General features: G+C 48.3%; 2 protein-coding genes across 4 annotated transcripts in view; one reads left to right on the top strand and one right to left on the bottom strand.

Annotated features, from left to right (window-relative positions):
- Window positions 1-16,003, bottom strand: part of prf1.3 (perforin 1.3) — a 59,332-nt gene extending 43,329 nt beyond the window's left edge. The window contains exons 1-3 of the mRNA XM_066675123.1: window positions 15,896-16,003; window positions 6,642-6,779; window positions 5,332-5,717 (exon numbers count right to left, since the gene is read on the bottom strand). Of these exons, the coding sequence (XP_066531220.1) occupies window positions 5,332-5,717; window positions 6,642-6,779 (524 nt within the window). The 5' untranslated portion in view covers window positions 15,896-16,003. The remainder of the gene's footprint in view (window positions 1-5,331; window positions 5,718-6,641; window positions 6,780-15,895) is intronic.
- Window positions 16,004-16,343: 340 nt separating this feature from the next.
- Window positions 16,344-17,500, top strand: part of si:dkeyp-113d7.10 (uncharacterized) — a 35,850-nt gene continuing 34,693 nt past the window's right edge. For all 3 annotated transcript variants that reach the window (XR_010803677.1, XM_066674843.1, XM_066674842.1), the window contains exon 1: window positions 16,344-16,984. Coding sequence is in view for 2 of the 3 variants with exons in the window: in XM_066674843.1 (XP_066530940.1) it covers window positions 16,654-16,984 (331 nt within the window). In the remaining variant the exon portion in view is untranslated. The remainder of the gene's footprint in view (window positions 16,985-17,500) is intronic.

Here is a 17,500-nt window from a genome sequence, read left to right as displayed (position 1 = left end):
ACAGATAGATAGATAGATAGACAGATAGACAGACAGACAGACAGATAGATAGACAGACAGACAGACAGACAGACAGATAGATAGATAGATAGTGGTGTTTGAAAGCATTTGCAGGATGGTGATATCAAGTTAACGCTATGTTTGAGGGGAAAAACGGTTTGTTTTGTGGCTGAAGTTTTTGTTAACTGTTACCTCAGAGATTCATCTGTAACTTGTGCTATTTAAGTTCAAGCTCCTTTCAGTTAGTGTTATCTGTCATTTCCACCTTAAGTAAGTTCCGCCTTAAGAAATCTGAAAAAGCAGCAATAAGTGAATACTGTCCACCAGAGCAGGGGCGGAGCAATATCCTCATCTCGATTCATTCTTTTAACGTTTGGAGGTCTCTTCGCTGTCTAAACATCTCAGACGCCGTGAGGACAGGACTCCTAGGCCATTTCAGATAGTTCTGTGATAAATGGACATTTGAATTTTGAGGCTTTTCAGGTGCATTTATGCATTCAGGTGTTTGTTTTTATTTTTGTTTTAGTTTTTAAGCATTTACAAAATTTGCACCAAAAAAAAAAAAAAAACTGGTCAAACCAACTACTGCTGGCTCCATTCTGCAGTTTTGGGGAAAGGAATTTCTAAAGACTATTTAGTTTTTGCTTGGTGTGTTTCTAAAGGGTTTATTTGACCTAACAAAAACAATATTCTCAAAATGGTCAGAATATCTTTGCTGTCGGTGGTTAATTCTGGATAAGAACGGACAACAGTGGGTAATCCAGCCATATTGAACACTGGATGGTCAGTCTTGAGGGACACAGCCAGCTCTCTTGACCGGTGTTGACCACATTCTACATCTCCAGTCTTCACTGTCAGGAAGAAGCCACGTGTACACTCCAATTCATTCAGAGGGATTTTTTCACACTCAATTCAGAGCCCTTACTGACTAAACTGGTAAGGTCTAATACAGTCCATTTCTGTGTGTAATATGTAAATATGTTGTGTAAGCCTGGTGAATTTGTTCTTCAGACAGAGTTGAGCTGCTAACACTTATTTTAATGAGCTACACAGTGATTCCTCTTTTATGCACGACATGTCAACCCTAACCTGTAATTATTTTCAGACGCTTCGTGGGAATAAACCCAGAGAGGGGCTCAAAAGCTGGACAGGGCAAAGTCACCCATAACAAAATAACTGTTAATCGCAATGTCTCCATTCTCTTCAGGAAACTAATGGAGTTTGAGTGGGATTTCATATAAGTCAGTGGTCAGTGAGCTCACTCCGGCCATTTTCCTCTCTCAACCCTCAACACCCTCTCCATCATTGCTAAAGCGCTAGTACAGATAATACACCCACCTCCACCACCACTAGCTCCACCCCCACCACCAGCTCCACCACTACCACCACTACCACCTCCACCCCCACCACCACCCCCACCTCCACCTCCACCACCTCCACCCCCACCACCTCCACCCCTACCACCACCTCCTCCACCACCTCCATCACCACCATCTCCACCTCCACCACTACCACTACCACCACCACCCCCTCTACCACTACCACCTCCACCACCTCTACCACTACCACCTCCACCACCTCCACCACCACCATCTCCACCATCTCCACCACCACCATCTCCACCATCTCCACCTCCACCACTACCACTACCACCACCTCCACCACCATACACATAGACACACATAGCATAGCATTCTTTGAATTTGGTTATCAATGTCTGTACCAGGGCCTGAACACAAAATGTGTTATAATATGGCAGCAACAGTTTTGTGTGTTTATTTATTCATTTATTTGTTTATGTTTTTGTAATTTGCTGCAGGTTCTTTAGGCTGTTGAATGTTTTGTCACAGACTGATTATAAAAACGTGAAATAAACAAAACAAAAAGATGTTTTTGTTGATATAACATTCAAAGAAAGGTTGTGTTGCTATATGTTGTTATACCTAAATATATATTTTTGTTTAAATTATATTTTCTTGTGTGAAAAAATAGTCACAAATGTGTGAAATCAAAAATATACAATAAACCAACAAGTATTTTCCCAGATGTACCTGGTGTCACATGATTGAAAGTGCCATTTTGGTAAAATTAGCAAGGAGTAAAAATTCGATTGTTTACAAGAAAACAATCTTGTTTACATTACAGGAAAATTCTGTAGGGCAAAAACAGTAAAAATCTACATTTTAAGAGTAGTATGATATCGTTCATTTAAGGGTTTCATACTGTAAATGTACAAAATTACCGTTATATCATGTATTTATAAAAAAACAGTAGTTAACCGTACATTTTGACCACAGTATCGTACCGTTAATTTAACAGTAAGTTCCTGGCAACCATTTACTGTTTTTTTTTACAGTGAAATGTTTTACAGTGTCTTCTTTTCTCTCCTTTGCTGTGTTTGTCTCGTAACCCGTCTACTCTCTTCTCCCCTCGTCTTTCTATTTTTTAGCGTTTGCATCTTTATTCTCTTTAAAATCATTTACTGTAGTAACTTTAACCAGATCCATGAACCTATAGAGAACTTCAAGAGTAACAGAGACTGCAGCTTAGGGTTGGGCGGTGTAATGGTAATAAAGTATACTGTTGTATTTAAAAATGTGGATGGTTTCTCTCAATGAGGAGGGTATTTTAATTTTGGGGCGCTGTGGGAGCTCACTGACTGTTGATGTCACACTTTGAAAATGGGTGGGGGATAAAACACAAGCCAGTAACCCCCCCCCCCCCCCCCCCCCCGGCAGTGTGAGTTTAGAGCTGGGTTTGGATTAAAACAGAGAGGAATGAAGCTGAAAACAGACAAAACACTCAGAAGAGCCTTCACTCGAATTCTGTGCTCACAGCTGTGAGGCTTTATCTCTAAACGTGTGTGATCTGAGCCTCAGTTTCACTGGAGAATCATCTGCTGTGGTGTGTGTTAAACCACAAGTGTCTGTTAGCGCAAGCTGTGCTTCTAAACAGAGCAGAACCGTCTTATTTCACTTATTTCATAACTACTCTGTTCCTCCAGCAGCAGGCGCTGATATCTGCTCTCTCTCAGGAACAGGTTTTAATCGTCGACAGTGTCGGTGTGCACTGTCGGGCCGTGCTGAGCTGAACTGCACAAAGCCGAAACCCCCTCACTCAACTTTGAGTTCACAGATATAAACCCATATCCACTGCCTCTAATTACAGCAGATTTATGGCAATTGAAAGGAGCCGATTTTTCACCAGAGTCTACAGCTTGGTGAGAATTAAAAAGTCTGAGTGGGAGACCCCTTTTATCACCACTCAGGGCCACTATGAGTATAAGGTAATGCCTTTCATCTACTCTAGAGCTGCTTGTGTTCCATGCATTGATAAACAGTGTGTTGGCTTATTTTTACTGTTACAGTTACATTAATTAAGGTGGAACTGACTCTAAATTCAGGAGAGCGCTAACTGCATGAAAGTAAACACAGAGCGAAAGTGCTACAAAACTAAACAGCTCGAGTTACACATGAGTTTCTGTCTCAACACTGCTAAAAGCAGCATTAAATAACTTCTTTAATTTAATTCTGGCAGATCCTATTAACACAAAGTGAGCATAGTCACACCATGAAGTTAATATTACACATACATTAAGATATTAACATTGCGTATTTATCCATCCATCCATTATATTTAACCGCTTATCCATTTCACGGTCACGGTGGGTCCAGAACCAACCTGGAACCATTGGGATGGTGGGATACACCCTGGAGGGGGCGCCACTCACAGGGCAACACACACACATTCACTCACACCCTCACACCTACGGACACTTTTGAGTCACCAATCCACCTACCAACGTGTGTTTTTGGAGTGTGGGAGGAAAACGGAGCACCCGGAAGAAACCCACGCAGACACAGGGAGAACACACCACACTCCTCACAGACAGTCACCCGGAGGAAACCCACGCAGACACAGAGAGAACACACCACACTCCTCACAGACAGTCACCCGGAAGAAACCCACGCAGACTCAGAGAGAACACAGCACACTCCTCACAGACAGTCACCCGGAGGAAACCCACGCAGACACAGGGAGAACACACTACACTCCTCACAGACAGTCACCCAGAGGAAACCCACGCAGACACAGGGAGAACACATCACACTCCTCACAGACAGTCACCCGGAGGAAACCCACGCAGACACAGAGAGAACACACCACACTCCTCACAGACAGTCACTCGGAGGAAACCCACACAGACACGGGGAGAACACACCACACTCCTCACAGACAGTCACCCGGAGAAAACCCACCCAGACACAGAGAGAACACACCACACTCCTCACAGACAGTCACCCGGAGGAAACCCACGCAGACACAGGGAGAACACACCACACTCCTCACAGACAGTCACCCGGAGGAAACCCATGCAGACACAGAGAGAACACACCACACTCCTCACAGACAGTCACCCGGAGGAAACCCACGCAGACACAGGGAGAACACACCACACTCCTCACAGACAGTCACCCGGAGGAAACCCATGCAGACACAGAGAGAACACACCACACTCCTCACAGACAGTCACCCGGAGGAAACCCACACAGACACAGGGAGAACACACCACACTCCTCACAGACAGTCACCCAGAGGAAACCCACGCAGACACAGAGAGAACACACCACACTCCTCACAGACAGTCACCCGGAGGAAACCCACGCAGACACAGAGAGAACACACCACACTCCTCACAGACAGTCACCCGGAGGAAACCCACGCAGACACAGAGAGAACACACCACACTCCTCACAGACAGTCACCCGGAGGAAACCCACGCAGACACAGAGAGAACACACCACACTCCTCACAGACAGTCACCTGGAGGAAACCCACGCAGACACAGGGAGAACACACCACACTCCTCACAGACAGTCACCCAGAGGAAACCCACGCTGACACAGGAAGAACACACCACACTCCTCACAGACAGTCACCCGGAGGAAACCCATGCAGACACAGGGAGAACACACCACACTCCTCACAGACAGTCACCCGGAGGAAACCCATGCAGACACAGAGAGAACACACCACACTCCTCACAGACAGTCACTCTGTAGTAGGTGCAGGAGAAGGTTTGTTTGGTGTAGGAGTGTGTAGGGTGTGTGTAGAGTGTGTGTAACTCACGAGTAGTAGGTGCAGGAGAAGGTGTGTTTGGTGTAGGAGTGTGTAAAGTGTGTGTAGAGTGTGTGTAGGGTGTGTGTAGAGTGTGTGTAACTCACAAGTAGTAGGTGCAGGAGAAGGTGTGTTTGGTGTAGGAGTGTGTAAAGTGTGTGTAGAGTGTGTGTAGGGTGTGTGTAGAGTGTGTGTAGAGTGTGTGTAACTCACGAGTAGTAGGTGCAGGAGAAGGTGTGTTTGGTGTAGGAGAACTTGTCCTTTGAGGCGTGTTTCTTGGCGAATTGCGCTGATTTGGAGTGTGTTCCTCCGACCGAGAGGCCGTACCCCGCCATGCTGAGCCCCACCTTCCAGCTGGTGGAGGAGGACTGCGTGGCGTCTCTGAGGGCGGAGGTGCTGGAATCAAACACCGTGGCGCTGATGTCCCTCCGGCATAGGACCTTCACCCTCCAGTCCTGGACCGCTGCCGGAACCTTCTGCTCCCCACCCAGGAGCCGGTTCTCACACAGCGTACAGTTCCCACTGTGGCCCCCCGACATGTAGTCCCTCACATTCACCACAAACGCCCCCGTGCTCTTCATGTGCACCACGTTAAAGCCCTTAATAACACAGTAATGACACAATAACAAAGGGTTAATGACGATGAACAGTATTTACACAGTAGTAACACAGATAATTACACTGTTAATAGCACAATAACAAAAGGTTAATAACAATAAACAACATTTAAAGAGTAGAAATACAGTTAATAGCACAATTCCTAACAATTAAATTTCTAATGGAATTATAACACAAACATTTAATAATATCAATTAATAATTAATAAAACAATAAATGTAAATAATAATTAATTATTAAATTTACAATTTATTATTTTATTAAATTAATAACAACAGTGAAACAGTTATTAAGACACTAACACAGTAATAATGCTATAATTACCACCTAATAACACAATAAATAAAACATAATTAATATCAGATTGGACCACAATATTTAACACTGTTAATAAGACAATTATAGAATAATAATACAGTCGAATACAGTGTTATTTAAATTACACAATTAATACACTATTAATAACAAAGGCGTTAAACAGATGCATTTTAAAATACACTACACTCTTCATAAACATATTATAAACAGTTAATAACATAGAAACCAATAAAGCGTGACACTCTGTAGCAGCTGCACATGAGTCTGAGCCCAGCGTGCCCAGTGCCCACAGCGCTGCCGTGTGGATCAGTGGAACTGTGTTCCCTGGAGTGAGGGGATAACTCTGACCTCACTGAAGTTTCTGAGGCTGAATACCATCAGACCCTCACAGCAATGTTCCACGCATTAGAGCAGCCTTTCCCAGGAGAACAGGAACTGCTGATTAACCCCCGCAGGTCCGGAGGGGAGAGGGTTAGCGAGGGTCCAAAGGGCCGTGGGGCTACAGAGGCATTGCGGTGAGGGACCTGTGTGAACATTGTGGTGCTGTTTGATTGTATTTACTGAGGCTCGGTGAATAAAGACCGTACCTCTCCCACCAGGTTGTGTCCCGGGACGAAGGGAGGCTTGTCACACTCTGTACTGTGACCCGTTCTGCAGCCCCCAGCCTGAGGGACACACAGGACCGTCAGCAGCACACACAGCTGCACACACAGCTGCACACACATCTGCACACACACACACACAGTGAGAGAATACAACAACCGTTAATTAATCAATATACACTGATATATCACTGCTCTAAACACACTGTTCCCACACACACACACATCTGCACACACACACACACAGTGAGAGAATACAACAACCGTTAATTAATCAATATACACTGATATATCACTGCTCTAAACACACTGTTCCCACACACACACACACCTGCACACACACACAACTGCGCACACAGCTGTACACACAGACATACCTGCACAGACACACACACACACACACACCTGTACACACATCTGTACAGATACACACACAGAGAGAGAGAGAGAGAGAGAGAGAGAGAGAGAGAGAGAGCAGTCCTCACCTTCACAGTTTAATCTTCTCAACTCTGAGACAGACACGACTTCCACCTTAAATACCCAGCGCTCTGGACTCAAAACACTTACACAGCAACACAGCCCTGTGGCCTTCACACACACACACACACACACGCACACACACGCCGAAACAACCTCAGTTTCAGAGCTGCCCTTATGGCCACCTAGTACCACCAAATCCTCACAGCAGTGTTCCCTAAGCGTGACTGGGATGTGTGGGGAGTGTGAGGGCCCTTCATGGCTCTGCAGGCTGAGGTTTCTCAGAGTCATGCTCCAGGTGGAGGGCTATGACGCTTTGTGAGACCTTCAGGTGTCAGTGTTTCCTTCTTTAAATTCGAAGAGCCCCAGTGTATTCTCTGAGTTTAAGGTAATTTCAGTGGATTATGGCCTTTACTTCAGAACGAGCAGAAAACAGCACGAGCAGCAGCTGAGGTCTCGGGAGTTAGATGTAAATCCTTCCACTTCCACCTTAAATAGTGAATCAATTACATTCAGGTGCCTGATGCTATTGCAGCATTTAAGGTGGAACTGACCACACACACAGCACAGGGGCCGGGCCGGGCGGGGCTAGAGCAGGGGACAGCGGGGGATGTAAAGCAGGTCAGTTCAGAGATGATGAAGGCTGGGTCCTGTCCACAGAGAACGTGATGGACAGAGCAGGGGGACGCTGGTCCTGAGGAACACTTCTCTCTCTGTGTCTCTGAGTGAGGACAGTGTCTGCTGAAGAGGACGGTTATATTTCACACCTCCTTTTGTCAAATCTGCAGAAAGTCCTCACACTTCTGACCCACAGCTCTGCGCTCAGCACTTTACCATCACACACTCCGCCGAGCTGCAGAGGAACTGGGTTCTAGACTCACAACCTGGACCTCCCTCATGACCAGACGGTCCTGCCACTCCACAGGGCCCACTACAGCCTTCAGGACACGCTCTGGAGCAGCTGCACATGATTCTAACATCATCACGCCCAATGCCAAGTGACCATCAGAAGTGATGATGTAGGGGCTGAATGCCATCAGATCTTCACAGAAATGTTCCACTAGGACTAATGTAATGCCTGGCCAGAGGAGCAGAGGGTGTGTCCCTGCCTCGTGCCCAATGACGGAGTGAATGGGTGAATGAATGAATGAGTGATTTATTGAAATGAATGAATCTCAGTGAAAAAAGTAGATTAAAGTCATTGTTAATAATGTGATTGATGTTGGTTTTAGTGTTTTGTCTAAATAGACTCCTCCCCCTCACACACACACTCACACACACTCCTCTGCTCTACTGGTCTGAAGTGTTGGATGGTGTCCAATGCAATTGTTTTATCCATTGTGAAAATGCCAGATGAGCTCAGTGTAGATACTGCTGCAGCAGAACCACAGGACACACCCCCTCTCAGTGAGGTCATCACATAAATCAGTCTGGACCAACCAGAGACCGAGAACTACATCCACGCGGCACATATCAGCATCTCCTTATTTGGACATCTTGCTCATACCCACAGCTCCTTATATTGACCTACAGCCACTCCCATAAATCCATATATGAACCATTGGTCCCACCCACAGCTCCTTATATGTACATTAGGCCATTTCCTTACTCCTTTTATGGACATCAAGCCCAGACCAGGAACTCCTTATATGGACATTTGGCACCACCAAAATCTCATTAAGTAGACAATTAACCACATCCACAGCTCCTTATATAGACATCCGGCTCAGACCAGGAATTCCTTATATGGACGTCTGGCTCAGACCAGGATCTCCTTATATGGATGTCCAGCTCAGACCAGGATCTCCTTATACGGATGTCCGGCTCAGATCATGAACTCCTTATATGGACATGACACTGAGTACAGAATGTGACTGAAATCACTAAATGTTGTTAGAAAATGCAAACAGAGACAAACAGGACTGATCTGAGGTTGTGCGTGTGTGTGTGTGTGTGTGTGTGTAGAGTTGTTGTCGGTGTTTAGTCAGGATTCTGCAGTGTGATGCTGAGGTTACTGAGTGCACTGAGAGACCTGCAGAGGCTTTACTACAGCAGCCTCCCTCCATATATCACATACACACACACTCACCACTTTCCCTGCTGCCTTCACCCACACACTGCCAGAGAGAGATAAAAGAAGATTTATTGTTTCATTTCACTGTGCTGTAAATCCGACTGAACCATGTCGTCGCTAACGCTGTGAACAAACAACAGAATACGGTCGTCCTTTAACATTATTATTATTAACATCATTATTATTAACATTATTATTATAATACAAGTGTGTTCAGTTGGGGTTAGGGTTTCTGAAGCGAAGATTAACAACTGTGACTGAGGGGCTGTGTGTGGTGTGTGACTGAGGGGCTGTGTGTGGTGTGTGACTGAGGGGCTGTGTGTGGTGTGTGACTGAGGGGCTGTGTGTGGTGTGACTGAGGGGCTGTGTGTGGTGTGTGACTGGGGGGCTGTGTGTGGTGTGACTGAGGGATTGTGTGTGGGGTGACTGAGGGGCTGTGTGTGGTGTGTGACTGAGGGGCTGTGTGTGGTGTGTGACTGAGGGGCTGTGTGTGGTGTGTGACTGAGGGGCTGTGTGTGGTGTGTGACTGAGGGGCTGTGTGTGGGGTGACTGAGGGGCTGTGTGTGGTGTGACTGAGGGGCTGTGTGTGGTGTGTGACTGAGGGGCTGTGTGTGGTGTGTGACTGAGGGGCTGTGTGTGGTGTGTGACTGAGGGGCTGTGTGTGGTGTGTGACTGAGGGGCTGTGTGTGGTGTGACTGAGGGGCTGTGTGTGGTGTGTGACTGAGGGGCTGTGTGTGGTGTGACTGAGGGATTGTGTGTGGGGTGACTGAGGGGCTGTGTGTGGTGTGTGACTGAGGGGCTGTGTGTGGTGTGTGACTGAGGGGCTGTGTGTGGTGTGACTGAGGAGCTGTGTGTGGTGTGTGACTGAGGGGCTGTGTGTGGTGTGTGACTGAGGGGCTGTGTGTGGTGTGACTGAGGGGCTGTGTGTGGTGTGACTGAGGGGCTGTGTGTGTTGTGTGACTGAGGGGCTGTGTGTGGTGTGACTGAGGGGCTGTGTGTGGTGTGTGACTGAGGGGCTGTGTGTGGTGTGTGACTGAGGGGCTGTGTGTGGTGTGTGACTGAGGGGCTGTGTGTGGGGTGACCGAGGGGCTGTGTGTGGTGTGACTGAGGAGCAGGCGGTGGAGCATGGGGTAGTATCTCGGTCACAGCTGCAGGGTCCTGGAGGTTGTGGGTTCGAGTTTATCAGGTAACACACAATTAATGATTGGGTAAATGAATTATTATTAAACACATGTATTTTATTTTAAGAATAAATATTAAGAGATGTTAGTAAAAAAGATAACTCTCCTGTGAATTAAAGAACAGATTATGACATACTTCACACATTCTTTGATGTTCTTTGATGTCTATTCTATCAGTAAATAAACAGATTAAAAGGTAAACACTCATCAAAGCGCTCTGTTTGACTCTGGCCTTTAACAACATCAGGAGCGGTCCCAATGCGCCCCCTGCCGTCTGAAAACTGTACGGTACCTACTGAAACCTGGACTTAAGCCCAATAATCAAAGAGCAGTGTGTGTTACAGTAAGAGATAAATCAAGTAGTAAACAAGTGAACAAACATCTGTGTAAACAAACTGGATCTGAGCTATATTTAGAAAAAAACAAACATAAACAATAATAACAACTTGAAAATGAATAATAAACTTGATACCTCTCGGCACGGACTGTTCAACCACAGCTGGAGCAGCTGCACATGAGCCTACCGTCACCATGCACAATGCCATGTGTGGACCAGAGAGGTCTAAATCCCACTCTGTATCTTTTAAGGTGGAGCGGTGTGTGTGAGTAAGAAGGGACTGTATCTTTTAAGGTGGAGCGGTGTGTGTGAGTAAGAAGTGACTGTATCTTTTAAGGTGGAGCAGTGTGTGTGAGTAAGAAGCGACTGTATCTTTTAAGGTGGAGCGGTGTGTGTGAGTAAGAAGTGACTGTATCTTTTAAGGTGGAGCAGTGTGTGTGAGTAAGAAGCGACTGTATCTTTTAAGGTGGAGCAGTGTGTGTGAGTAAGAAGCGACTGTATCTTTTAAGGTGGAGCGGTGCGTGTGAGTAAGAAGCGACTGTATCTTTTAAGGTGGAGTGGTGTGTGTGAGTAAGAAGCCACTGTATCTTTTAAGGTGGAGTGGTGTGTGTGAGTAAGAAGCGACTATATCTTTTAAGATGGAGCAGTGTGTGTGAGTAAGAAGCGACTGTATCTTTTAAGGTGGAGCGGTGTGTGTGAGTAAGAAGCGACTGTATCTTTTAATGTGGAGTGGTGTGTGTGAGTAAGAAGCGACTGTATCTTTTAAGGTGGAGCGGTGTGTGTGAGTAAGAAGCGACTGTATCTTTTAAGGTGGAGCGGTGTGTGTGAGTAAGAAGTGACTGTATCTTTTAATGTGGAGCGGTGTGTGTGAGTAAGAAGCGACTGTATCTTTTAATGTGGAGCGGTGTGTGTGAGTAAGAAGCGACTATATCTTTTAAGATGGAGCTGTGTGTGTGAGTAAGAAGCGACTGTATCTTTTAAGGTGGAGCGGTGTGTGTGAGTAAGAAGCGACTGTATCTTTTAAGGTGGAGCGGTGTGTGTGAGTAAGAAGTGACTGTATCTTTTAATGTGGAGCGGTGTGTGTGAGTAAGAAGCGACTGTATCTTTTAAGGTGGAGCGGTGTGTGTGAGTAAGAAGCGACTGTATATTTTAAGGTGGAGCGGTGTGTGTGAGTAAGAAGCGACTGTATCTTTTAAGGTGGAGCGGTGTGTGTGAGTAAGAAGCGACTGTATATTTTAAGGTGGAGCGGTGTGTGTGAGTAAGAAGCGACTGTATCTTTTAATGTGGAGCGGTGTGTGTGAGTAAGAAGCGACTGTATCTTTTAAGGTGGAGTGGTGTGTGTGAGTAAGAAGCCACTGTATCTTTTAAGGTGGAGCGGTGTGTGAGTAAGAAGCAACTAATCTTTTAATCTTTTAAATCTCTGTGACATCTTTAAATGGATGTCAGACTGTAGTTTTTTCGAAGTCGTCTAGTGTATGGTTAGCATTAGTTTGTTAGGGCTGGGCACAAACACCAGAGCTTTTACCAGTGCAAACAGAACAAATGGTGAAGAGACATTCTCAGAAAGTTTTAAGAGTGCACTGGATTAAAATCGTGTATAGTATCTCCTGTGCTGAGAGAGGCTGGACACTGTGAGATGTTCCACTGACCACAGCTGGGTCTCTCAGGACTGGAGGACAGCTGGGTGTCAGGGCATCTACACCACTCAGGGGCTGCTCTACACAGCAGGATTTCTCAGTTAACCAGATCATTTTAACCCACTTTTCAGGACTGTCCCTCAGCTCCGTTCCTCTTGACTCTGGGCTTAAGTTATCAGGCTAAACTGATCTCAAAGTCCTGCTGCATGGAACAGCCCCCTGAGAGGTTCATGATGGAGCAGGACCTCTCAGATTAACTCAGGATAACTTAAGTCAGGCCTGTCCAATAGGAACAGAGCTGAGGGCTAGTCCTCAACTTCAGACTAAAGTTATCCAACTAAAGGAGATAAACCCCTCTCAGGTTAGTGTTATATATGTTCACAGGTGGACTGTGGGGGGGGAGGTCTGTAAACACATTTCACACACATTTACACAACCCCCACCACCACAGCCTCACACTGTAACCGTCTGAGCCTTTTTTTCCTCTTTCCACCCGTTTTCCGGCGCCAGGCCTCGGTGGAATACAGGTGGGGAAAACATCACGTGACCTCAGCTCTCGTTTCCTGTTGGCGGACTGCTTTACCGTGCTCCTCATAAGAGAAGCGCACCAGTGTTTACGATTTCTTTACGGATTAGAACCCACTTGTGTCCCATTTTGAACTTTTCATACCAAAGATAGCACACGTTTGAAGGGTGTTGAAGGCCAGAGGCGGGTTATATTTCACACTGGTGCACAGTGGAAGATCAATTTAAAGGGCAAACATAAACTATGTAATCAGTAGTATTCCATGTGGGGCCTTGGACATGTCTCTGTAGCGCTGTATCACAGTAAACACAGTCAGAGCCTGGGAGTGTTCCACACAGCAGGAGTTCTGAGGTTAGCCAGATAACTTAAGCCTAAATAAAGTCCAGTTTAGAAAGTGCTGAAGGATATTGTTATTGGAAGATTAATGGCTCTGGGCTTAACTGTTAAATCCAGGGGAGTCTAATGGAACCAGAAGTCCTCCTCTAAAAGTCCCTCACAGAAAGTGAGGACAGTAGACGGTGGGGAACAGTGGACAGTGGAGGTGAATGGAACCAGACGTCTTCCTCTAAAAGCCCCTCACAGAAAGTGAGGACAGTAGACAGTGGGGGACAGTGGACAGTGGAGGTGAAGGGGACCAGACGTCTTCCTCTAAAAGCCCCTCACAGAAAGTGAGGACAGTAGACAGTGGGGGACAGTGGACAGTGGAGGTGAAGGGGACCAGACGTCTTCCTCTAAAAGCCCCTCACAGAAAGTGAGGACAGTAGACGTTGGGGGACAGTGGACAGTGGAGGTGAAGGGGACCAGACGTCCTCCTCTAAAAGCCCCTCACAGAGAGTGAGGATAGTAGACGGTGGGGGACAGTGGAGGTGAATGTAACCAAACGTCCTCCTCTAAAAGCCCCTCACAGAAAGTGAGGATAGTGGACATTGGGGGAGATTAGTTGGTGGGGGACAGTGCATGGTGGGGGACAGTGGATGGTGGGCGGTGGGGGGATAGTGGGCGGTTGGGGACAGTGGCTGGTGGGGGAGAGTGGGTGGTTGGGGACTGTGGGTAGTGGGGGACAGTAGACGGTTGGGGACAGTGGGTGGTGGAGGAAGTAGACGTTCGGGGACAGTGGGTGGTGGGGGACAGTAGACGGTTGGGGACAGCGGACAGTTGGGGACAGTGGGTGGTGGGTGACAATAGACGGTTGGGGACAGCGGACAGTTGGGGACAGTGGGTGGTGGGTGACAATAGACGGTTGGGGACAGTGGGTGGTTAGGGACAATGAGTGGTGGGGGACAGTGGGTGGTTGGGGACAATAGACGGTTGGGGACAGAGGGTGGTGGGAGACAGTAGACGGTTGGGGACAGTGGATGGTGGGAGACAGTAGACGGTTGGGGATGGTGGGGGAAGTAGACATTTGGGGACAGTGGGTGGTGGGAGACAGTAGATGGTTGGGGACAGTGGACGGTGGGGGACAATAGACGGTTTGGGACAGTAGACGGTTGGGGACAGTGGACGGTGGGGGACAGTAGACGGTTGGGGACAGTGGACAGTGGGGGACAATAGACGGTTGGGGACAGAGGGTGGTGGGAGACAGTAGACGGTTGGGGACAGTGGATGGTGGGAGACAGTAGACGGTTGGGGATAGTGGATGGTGGGGGAAGTAGACATTTGGGGACTGTGGGTGGTGGGAGACAGTAGATGGTTGGGGACAGTGGACGGTGGGGGACAATAGACGGTTTGGGACAGTAGACGGTTGGGGACAGTGGACGGTGGGGGACACTAGATGGTTGGGGACAGTGGGCGGTGGGAGACAGTAGACGGTTGGGGACAGTGGACAGTGGGGGACAATAGACGGTTGGGGACAGAGGGTGGTGGGAGACAGTAGACGGTTGGGGACAGTGGATGGTGGGAGACAGTAGACGGTTGGGGACAGTGGATGGTTGGGGAAGTAGACATTTGGGGACTGTGGGTGGTGGGAGACAGTAGATGGTTGGGGACAGTGGACGGTGGGGGACAATAGACGGTTTGGGACAGTAGACGGTTGGGGACAGTGGACGGTGGGGGACACTAGATGGTTGGGGACAGTGGGCGGTGGGAGACAGTAGACGGTTGGGGACAGTGGACGGTGGGGGACAATAGACGGTTGGGGACAGTGGGTGGTGGGGGACAATAGACGGTTGGGGACAGTGGGTGGTGGGGGACAATAGACGGTTGGGGACAGTGGACGGTGGGAGACAGTAGACGGTTGGGGACAGTGGACAATGGGTGGCAGGAAAAACTCCCTTGAAGCTGGAGGAAGAACCTCGGGAGGAACTGACACTCACCAAACAGTGAACAGTGAATTCCGGGCCAAACCTGGTCGATCCGTCACGACCTTTACCCAGCACAAAAACAGACGCTGAAATCTGGCTCCGTTTGGTCCGATTTGGTCCAAACTGAGTTCAAAACAGACGTCACCTTTCATTTTCGACCAAACGTAAACGTTGTTTTGACGGCAGACGGTTTTTGCTCCTTTAACACCAGAGGCCTTTTCAGATTTCTGTGTTTATTCAAATAATTTAAGCCCAAAATCAAGCGAGTCCCAGAGGACATGTCCCCCTTTCAGCTGAGGGACGTTTCTGTTGGACAATTCTCATGATTAGATTTAGCTGAGGACTTCTATATTCTATTAACCAGGGTTTCTCGGTTTAAAGACCTGGGTGCAGCCGTGTCCTGGTGGTGAGGGAACTGGGCTGTAACCGGAAGGTCGTCGGTTCGATCCCCAGAGCCAGGTCTTGACTGAAATGCCCTTGAGCAAGGCACCTAACCCCCGGGTGCTGTGCCTAGGGCTGTCCACCACTCCGTGCTTTGTAGACCCCTGGGGAATACTTCCCAAGTCGAATTAGCCAAATAACATAAGCTCCAAGTGGCATGTGTCCAATAGGAGAAGAGTCCTCAACTCTGGGTTTAAGTTATCTGGCTAACTCATTAATCTTGTTTATTAGAACAATGAACAATATTGCTGTGGTGTACCACTTACATCTGATCAGGCTAAATTTAGCTGACTGCCCTCCTCCTGTGGGGTATTTCACAGAGCCGGATTTCTCGGTTTAATCGGATAACTTAGACTCTTAAACTCTTGTTCAACAGGAAGACACCCGAGCGACATTCCTGTAATAATCCTCACCCCTGGGCTTAAATGACCTGGCTAATGTTAGAGGAACGCCCTCCTGAGCGAGTTCCAGCGCAGTGTTTACAGCGGAAACACACTGCAGCAAAACTGGAATTCGAAATTCGGGTGGAATTCCCCTTTAAGGCTTGGTGTGGTCCACCTGTGCTGCAGTTGTTACCCGCCCCGCTCCAGCCCTGAGCAGCGGGTTATACGCGGTTAGAGCGGGTTGAACAGGGGTGTAAGGGGGTAGTAGGTGGTGGTACAGGCCGGGGGCAGGGTAGAAACGCTCGGTCCGCTCTGTGTTGTGGTGGGGATCCCGGGTCTAAAATGGCGCAGGCTGCGCATGGCCGTGTTTTCATTGTGCGCATCTCTTAGGGAGAATAGCGCCGCGTCAACGGAGGGGCGTGTCCTGCGGACGAGGAGAAGGCGCCTGGTTCTCTGGGTTCTGCGCTGCTAATCTCTGTGTTCTCCCCGGGTTCCGTGTGTGTGGCCGAGGTTTCAGAGAAGCGCACCCGGGAGCGGGCTCCGGACTCCGTGATGAGGAGCGGGGCTCTCCGCGGGCTGTAGAGCGGCGGGCGCAGCGGAACACGCGGGAGAATGAGCGCGGGCGCCCCGGGTCTGGAAGGATGAACAGCGCTCTGTATATCTCGTTCTTCCAGGGGCAGCTGGAGTCTGCGCTGGAGCAGGTGGTTCACCTGGCCGTGCAGGAGATCACCGGCAGCGTGGGGCCCACCCTCAGCGCGCTGCTGATGGACACGGCCTCCCGGGAGCGGGAGAACCACGCGCTCCGAGCACGGCTCCAGGAAAAGCAGACGCTGCAGGGCGACGGCGCCGAGAGGGGCGAGGGAGCACGGGGAGAGCGGCACGAAGCTTCCGGCCGCTCCGGCGGGGCCAGCTTCTCCGCCGGCGGGCTCCAGACCGACTCCCTCCGGCTGGATCAGAAGAGAAGAGCCGTGGGTAGGAATACAACAAACACACATGTTAATTAACGGAGTTCCTGCTCAGAACAACAACAACAACAACAACACACACACACACAAACGTCATACCAACACACACACACACACACACAAACGTCATACCAACACACACACACACACACACACACAAACGTCATACCAACACACACACACACACACACACACACACACAAACGTCATACCAACACACACACACACACACACAAACGTCATACCAACACACACACACAGACAAACGTCATACCAACACACACACACACACACACACAAACGTCATACCAACACACACACACACACACACACAAACGTCATACCAACACACACACACACACACACACACACAAACGTCATACCAACACACACACACACACACACACAAACGTCATACCAACACACACACACACACACACACACAAACGTCATACCAACACACACACACACACACACACAAACGTCATACCAACACACACACACACAAACGTCATACCAACAC

This window comes from Hoplias malabaricus, chromosome 6 (genome assembly GCF_029633855.1).
Source record: "Hoplias malabaricus isolate fHopMal1 chromosome 6, fHopMal1.hap1, whole genome shotgun sequence".
Classification (NCBI taxonomy): domain Eukaryota; kingdom Metazoa; phylum Chordata; class Actinopteri; order Characiformes; family Erythrinidae; genus Hoplias; species Hoplias malabaricus.
The sequence above is the reverse complement of the archived record's forward strand: the minus strand, read 5'-3'. Positions and strand labels throughout refer to the sequence as shown.